At 49.8% G+C, this 8,108-nt stretch overlaps 1 protein-coding gene across 1 annotated transcript in view; it reads left to right on the plus strand.

The window, feature by feature from the left end:
* The first annotated feature begins 1,160 nt into the window (after positions 1-1,160).
* LOC107551992 (leucine-rich repeat-containing protein 58-like) overlaps positions 1,161-8,108 on the plus strand; it is a 16,949-nt gene continuing 10,001 nt past the window's right edge. Inside the window, exon 1 of the mRNA XM_016233801.1 lies at positions 1,161-1,877. Within this exon, the coding sequence (XP_016089287.1) occupies positions 1,423-1,877 (455 nt within the window). The 5' untranslated portion in view covers positions 1,161-1,422. The remainder of the gene's footprint in view (positions 1,878-8,108) is intronic.

The raw sequence follows: 8,108 nt of genomic DNA on the forward strand, positions 1-8,108 counted from the left end.
CTCTCTTGAATTAAAGAGCTCTGCAATTACATTCTTACTAGTAAGAATTCAATTAGAGAGCTCTACAATTAAATTCTTACTTGGAAGAATTACAGTTAAACAGCTCTTTAATGCAATTCTTACTAGTAACAATTGAATTATAGAGGTCTCCATCTGAATTAGAGAGCACTGTAATTGGAATTCTTGCTAGTAATAATTGAATTAGAGAGCTCTCAAATTATAATTGTTACTACAATTGTTACATCACAGCCATATCACCCTGTAGCCCAAGACTGAGGAAGAATTACAGTTAAACAGCTCTTTAATGCAATTCTTACTAGTAACAATTGAATTATAGAGGTCTCCATCTGAATTAGAGAGCACTGTAATTGGAATTCTTGCTAGTAATAATTGAATTAGAGAGCTCTCTAATTATAATTGTTACTACAATTGTTACATCACAGCCATATCACCCTGTAGCCCAAGACTGGTTGTCCACTGAAGCTAAGCAGGGTTGAGCCTGGTCAGTACCTGGATGGGAGACCTCCTGGGAAAACTAGGTTGCTGCTGGAAGAGGTGTTAGTAAGGCCAGCAGGGGGTGCTCACCCTATGGTCTGTGTGAGTCCTAGTGCCACTATACTGTTAACAAGCACCGTCCTTCGGATGAGATGTTAAACCGAGGTCTTGACTCTCTGTGGTCATTAAAAATCCCAGCATGTCTTTCGAAAAGAGTAGAGGTGTGACCTCGGCATCCTGGCCAAATTCGCCCATTGGCCTCTGACCATCATGGCCTCCTAACAATCCCCATATCTGCCGATTGGCTTCATCACTCTGTCTCCTCTCCACCAATTAACTGGTGTGTGGTGGGCGTTCTGGTGCACTATGGCTGCCGTCGCACATTGAGGAGACTCCCCCTCACAATGTAAAGTGCTTTGAGTGCCTAGAAAAGCACTATATAAATGTTTATTATTATTATTATTATTGCTAGTAAGAACTGAATTAGTGAGCTCTGTAATTGGTATTGTTACTTGTAAGAATTTAATTGTAGAGCTCTCTAATTGAATTGTTACTAGTAAACATGCAATTACGACGAGTAACGGTGGGAGTGCCAGCGTTACTAAAGCGGCTTGCCATAGCTCTAGTAAAGGGTAAATACAGTCGGGCGGAGCAAAACGCCAGTGGAGCCCCGAAACATGAATGTTACATTGTGAACGCTTGATAGACAGACCGTCTTTGATAATGACTGTAATCTGTGGGTTGCCAACCGCCAATAAACACCAAAGAAGAAGAAGAAGACTGTGAATAAATGCTGCCATTAGGCCGAGGTATTTAGATTACACATGGAAGATCGGGACGCTTGGCGTTGGAAGTAAACTAGACATAGTGTTGGGAAACAGCTTGAACCTGAAGAAAGGGGTATTTTTTCCGTTATCGGCTATTAAAATGGAGGGTTATGAAGGAGCCAGCAGCAGCGAGAGTGTTTTAGATCTGTCCCGTCTGAATCTGAACAATAATAGTTTGGACACGGTCAGCGAGAAACGACGGAAAGACACGAAGCAACTGTACCTGCGTTACAACCGCATGACAGTTTTACCCGAGTCCATCTCTTTATTCTCGAGCCTGGAGTTTCTCGACATCAGTAACAACACGCTGTCGGTCATCTGCGAGGACATCACCCGACTGACCAAACTCAAAACCCTCATAGCCAAGAATAATCGTTTAAATGAGTTTTCTCTGCCCAAGCACTTTGGCTCTCTGCAGCTGGAAGTGCTAAATTTGAGTGGGAACAGGTTTGAGGAGATGCCGAGCCAGTGTCTGCAGCTGCTGCGGCTCCAGTCACTGTCTCTGGGAGGAAACAGACTGAAGAGCATCCCAGCAGAGATCGAGAGTCTCACCAGGTAATGCACAGCACAAACATCTGCTCACCAGGTAATGCAAAGCACAAACATCTGCACGCACCTTGACTTTCTCAAAACACTGCACAGCCTAGCCTAGGGAGCTCACATCGAGGCCGCCACTCTTTGCAGGACTGCCATACTACACTTTGCACTTGTGGTTTACTCGGTGTAATTAAAGTCTAATGATTAAATCGCCTAACTTCCCAGGTCATTCCCGTTAAGTGGTTCAGTGTCGCTAATCTCATGTGTCCTAATTTGTTGAACAAGATAGCAAACTCAGAGTTTTAAAAATATAGAAATTATATCATAATATTAATTTCAAATAATTTCACAACCTTGAGCAGATGTTATTTTTGTAATGTACCTGAGTGCCAACTTCCTGGAGCATGACGTCATTGTGTGACTAACACAGTGACGTCATGCTCCAGGAAGTGACATTAGGTAGGAGTGTATATCAGTAAGTGTAAAATGTAAATTGCTATAATGACTACAATGGTTATTTGATTTGACACACATAAGCTCACATCCTTGTTGCGGTAGTTATATGTATTTAACAATAGCTATGTTTACACGGAACCAAATGATGTTAGTTATAGTAATGTTAGATTGATGGCTAAATCGGACTGAAAATCAAATCCAATTGAGCTTGATCCAAATGAAATTTGATTTATACATCATATGAAAGCTGAATAAATAAGCTTTCCATTGATGTATGGTCTGTTAGGATGGGACTATATTTGGCCGAGATACAACTATTTGAATAAACTACTGGAATGTGAGGGTGCCAAAAATCTAAATATTGAGGACATCGCCTTTAAAGTTGTCCAAATGAAGTCCTTAGCAATACATATTACTAATCAAAAATAAGTTTTAATATATTTAATGTAGGAAATTTACAAAATGTATTCATGGAACATGATCTTTACTTAATATCCTAATGATTTTGGCATAGAAGAAAAATCGATAATTTTGACCCATACCCAATGACCCAATGTATTTGAATGAATGAATGAATGATGTATTTATATAGCGCTTTATTGTGTATTGCTGTACACCCAGAGCACTTTACAATCATGTGGGGGGTCTCTCCTCAACCACCACCAGTGTGCAGCATCCACTTGGATGATGCAACTATTTTTGGCTATTGCTAAAAATATACCCGTGCTACTAAAAACTGGTTTTCCAGGGTCACATATATCATCAAGGCAAAAGTGACTATTATCACGGTAGGGATGTATATTTGTGACGTTTTGTTACCTGAATGTAAATATACCTAATGTGTTAGCATTTATGTAGCAACTGTCTCACTGATCAAAAGTTTTATTGCCTTGTGTACATAATCAAGTTATAATTGTCTGGGTCTGTGACGCATAAAATTTAAGTGTAAAATTAGCTATATAGACCAAAATAATTTTTTGAACCAGGCTGTAAACATGATTTTTCTGCTGTAAAGTTGGGCATTTTAACATGGGGAGTCTATGGGATTGAATCCATTTTGCAGCCAGCCTCTAGCGGCCAGTTGACGAATTACAGTTTAAGTCACTTCCGTGTTGGCTTCACAAGAGAGAGCGGGAGGTTGCCGCTTGGTTGGCCCACATTACACACAGAGTTGGTCCTTTTTGAGAGATCTGGACCTCTTTTCCCTCTGCCATCTCTGCCTGCTGTGGCAATCGTAGAGACTAAGCCGAGATGGGCTGGCGAAAGGAATGAGGTATTGAAGCAAAAATGAATGCCTCTCTTCAGGGAGGACAACAAATGGACAAAGTGGCCAGTAGGGAAAAACACTAGAAGATCTCTCACTCGCTCCTTTGCTCTCAGTGCCTCATTCTTTTGGAGAGGAAGGTTTCCTTTCATTTCCATGGGAGGTTAAAAAAAGATTCTCAGCAATGAACTGAGATGAATCACAATGTTACAAACTTTGATTTGAGGCAGAAAAGACAAAGGTACAAAACAATGTACTTAATCTAGTCATCTCATAAAGTGCTGGACGTGTGTTGTCTAGGACAGAAGTGTTTGTGATACAACAATCGGAATGTTTGCAGAATATATCTTTGTTATCATGAAACACTGACCTGTATTGGCTTAAAAACAGTTGAAGGTGAGCGATTTCCTCATAGCCTTTGCGTGTTAGTGGTGATCTTTTTTGCATGTCTGCATTTCCTCACTGGAAGGCTTCCTACCAGTATAAGAAAACTCTAGTTCCCTTTCAGTCAGTCACGTTCTACGTTACGTCAGTCGTGACTGACGAATTGGGATCTCGCCCGAGAGCCCAATCACCTTCGAGTGTAAACTAAACAAGCCAATGACAGTTGGCGTGCGTGTTTCGCCATGCGCACCTGCCCCGCAGCGCGGGTATAAAAGGAGAGTGCGTGCAAACGCACATCAGCTTTTCGCTTCGGAGCTGAGCCTTCTACTAGGACGAATCTCTGCGAGTGTCTGCAAAGAAACAGCCTAGCGTTGGTGTTACGGCGCGTCAGCGGGGGTTGCCATTCAGTGCTGCTCATCTTCGGCGTGCTGCAACTTCCATTCTGCGGTCTCGCCGCGACCTCCCCTGGGCACTTCAGCGCTCTCTCTAAAAGAGTGTTTCTATTTTTCTGAAAGAGCAAATATCTAAAAGAGCTCCACGAGCGACGGGCGTCTTTTTAAAGATGGCTTCCCGCTCGTGCGTTTCTGGATGTGGTCGCTTCCTGGCTTCATCTGACGGTCATGATCACTGTGTCTCGTGCTTGGGCTTACAGCACGCTGAAGTAACGCTCATGGATGAGTCATGTTCTCAGTGTGGGAACATGGCCATCACGACGTTGCGGTCTAGATACCTCCTCATTAAACGGGGGGGTATCCCCCTTGCCATGCCCCGTTCTAGCTCCTCCGGTTCTCGGAGGGCTACTTCGGTTCATGGTCAGGGAGATCGGAGGATCACGGTGAGAGCTTCCCCGTCGAGTACGTCTCCGCGGGCCTCTCATTCCTCTAGCGCATCGCACCGCCTGGGGTTCCCGGATGAGTTTGCTGGTTCCTCGGACAAGGCAGGGCCCAGCATCTAGTGTGGAGCGCAGGCAGATGACAGGATGTCGATCGCTGCATCGGAGGGCGAGCTAGGCTCTGGAGATGAGGATTCGGCTGCGCTGCCTCCGTCAGGAAGAGTGGCGTTGCCCGAGTCAGATCCAAAGCTGATTGCTATGCTTTCCCGGGCCGCCGAGAGCGTCGGGCTGCACTGGAGGCCTCCTCCTTCTCCCGAACTCTTGAGGCTGCACGATTGGTTCCTGGGGACCGCCTCCGGTTCCATTCTACACGGAAGTGCATGTGGAGGTTACTAAGTCTTGGAAGGCACCTTTTTCAGCCCGAAACAGACTTGGTGCCTCCTCCGTCCTCACCATCCTCGATGGTGGGTCGGCCCAAGGGTATGTGGACATCCCCCCCGGTCGAGCGCGCTATTGCCATGCAGCTCTGCCTGCAAAGCGCTGCCACCTGGAGGGGTAGTCTCCAGGCGGTAAGTTCTTGTCCGCTCTGACGGCTAAGGCTTACAGTGCTGCTGGACAGGCCGCTTCCGCCCTGCACGCCATGGCCCACCTGCAAGTCCACCAGGCCAAGGCTTTGAAGCAGTTGCACGAGGGTGGTGCTGACCCAGCACGGGCCCTGGGTCAGACGATGTCCACATTGGTGGTCTGACCTTGGCGGATATGAGGGAGGCCGACAAGCATCACTTCCTGGACTCCCCGATCTCCCAGGCCGGCCTATTCGGCGAAGCGGTGGAGGGCTTTGCCCAACAGTTCTCCGCCGCGCAGAAGCAGACGGAGGCATTTCGACAAAGCATCCTGCCCCAGCGGTCTGCGGCTGTCGCCCCATCGCCGGCTGCAGCCCCTCTGTCTGCTCGTCACCGAGGGTGCCCTCCTGCGACCTCCACCGCCGCTTCGGCACGGCCTCAGCAGCAGCCTTCACAATGCCGCAGCATGGAGCTGGCCGCAGGAAACCGGCGCAGCCCGCCTCCGCCCCTGCCAAGCCCGTGAAGCCCCTCTGTCTGCTCGTCACCGAGGGTGCCCTCCTGCGACCTCCACCGCCGCTTCGGCACGGCCTCAGCAGCAGCCTTCACAATGCCGCAGCGTGGAGCTGGCCGCAGGAAACCGGCGCAGCCCGCCTCCGCCCCTGCCAAGCCCGTGAGGCGCCAGGGGGGAGAATCCTTTGTTCCAGTTTTGTTCTGTTGCCTCCCGGGTTGGGTCCCTGTGTTCCACTTCGCTGCCCCACTGCGGGTACGTCGGTGGTTCCCCTAGTCCCGCTTGTTCGGTCGCTGGGGGCCTGGTTAGCGCTCCCCAGGCCGTCTCGCTGGCTCATGACAACCATCAGACTCGGCTACGCGATTCAATTCGCCCAACGCCCTCTCCAGTTTAGGGGCATTCGGTTCACCTCTGTGCTGGACAGGGATGCTCCTGTCTTGCATGCAGAGATCGCGGTCCTGCTGGTGAAGGACACGATATAGCCGGTCCCTCCAGCCGAGATGAGGTCGGGTTTTTACAGCTCGTACTTCATCGTACCCAAGAAAGGCGGTGGGTTACGACCAATCCTGGACCTGCGCATGCTGAACCGGGCCCTTCACAAGCTCCCGTTCAGGATGTTGACGCAGAAACGCATATTTCAATGCGTCCGTCCTTTCTATTGGTTCACAGCGATCGAACCCAAGGACGCGTACTTTCATGTACTTTCTCCCTCGACACAGACCATTTCTCCACTTTGCGTTCGAAGGGTGAGCGTATCAGTACAAGGTCCTCCCCTTCGGGCAGTCTCGAGCGCAGTTGTGCGAACACAGGGACACGGTGCTCAGTCACCTCAGCCGGTTGGGGCTTCAGGTCAACTGGGAAAAGTGCAAACTCTCCCTGGTGCAGAGGATCTCTTTTCTCGGCATGGAGCTGGACTCGGTCAACCTCCCTGCACGTCTCTCAGTATAGCGTGCACAGTCGATGCTGAACTGCCTGGGGTCCTTCCAGCGCAAGACGGCGGTTCCACTGAAACAGTTTCAGAGGCTCCTGGGGCATCCGCAGCCGCGGGTTGCTTCATATGAGACCGCTTCAGCGTTGGCTTCACGACCGGGTCCCGAGATGGGCATGGCGACACGGCACATACCGGGTTTCAGTCACCCCGTTCTGCCATCAGACCTTCAGCCCGTGGTCAGATCTTGCCTTTCTTCGGACGGGGGTGTCCCTAGGACAAGTATCCAGGCATGTTGTTGTGTCAACAGATGCCTCCGCCAGGGGCTGGGGTGCCATGTGCAGTGGGAATGCAGCTGCGGGGCTCTGGTCCCTCCTTGGCAAATTCCTCTGAGTAGGGATCTCCTTTCTCAGAGAGGGGGCACCCTCTGGCACCCGCATCCAGACTTGTGGAAGCTCCACTTGTAGTCCCTGGACGGGATGCAGAGGATCTAGGTGGGCTACCTCCAGCGGTAGTAAACACCATCACATCTACCAGACACGCTTACAGGCTGAAGTGGAACCTGTTCGTCGATTGGTGCTCTTCCCGCTGGGAAGACCCCCGTAGATGACCGATCGGAGTCGTGCTTTCTTTCCTGCAGGATGGGTTGGAGCGAAGGCTGTCTCCCTCCACCCTTAAAGTGTATGTTGCCGCCATTGCCGCGCATCACGAGGCAGTAGACGGTAAGTCTTTGGGGAAGCACGACTTGGTCATCAGGTTTCTCAGAGGGGCAAGGAGGTTAAATCCTCCGTGCCCTCACCTGTACCCTCTTGGGATCTCCCCTCGGTTCTGACGGCCTTGAAGGAGGAGCCTTCGAGCCTCTGCAGTCGGTAGAGCTTAAGTTTCTGTCGTTGAAGACAGTGCTCCTCACCGCATTGGCCTCGGTCAAGAGGGTAGGGGACCTGCAGGCATTTTCGGTCAACGATTCGTGCCTAGAATTCGGAACGGGTAACTCTAACGTTGTCCTGAGACCCCGGCCTGGATACGTGCCCAAAGTTCCCACCACGCCTTTTAGGGATCAGGTGGTGAACTGAACTTGCAAGCGCTGCAAGGAGGCAGACCCAGCCATCGCTCTGCTCTGTCCCGTTCGCGCTCTGCGCATTTACGTGGACCGTACGCGGAGCTTCAGGACGTCAGACCAGCTCTTTGTCTGCTTCGGAGGACAGCAGAAGGGAAAGGCTGTCTCCAAACAAAGACTTGCCCACTGGTTAGTGGAGGCTATAGTCTTAGCTTACCAGGCCCAATGGTTACCGTGCCCCCTCGGAGTGAGAGCTC

This window comes from Sinocyclocheilus grahami, unplaced genomic scaffold (genome assembly GCF_001515645.1).
Source record: "Sinocyclocheilus grahami isolate Dianchi unplaced genomic scaffold, SAMN03320097.WGS_v1.1 scaffold439.1, whole genome shotgun sequence".
Lineage (NCBI taxonomy): Eukaryota > Metazoa > Chordata > Actinopteri > Cypriniformes > Cyprinidae > Sinocyclocheilus > Sinocyclocheilus grahami.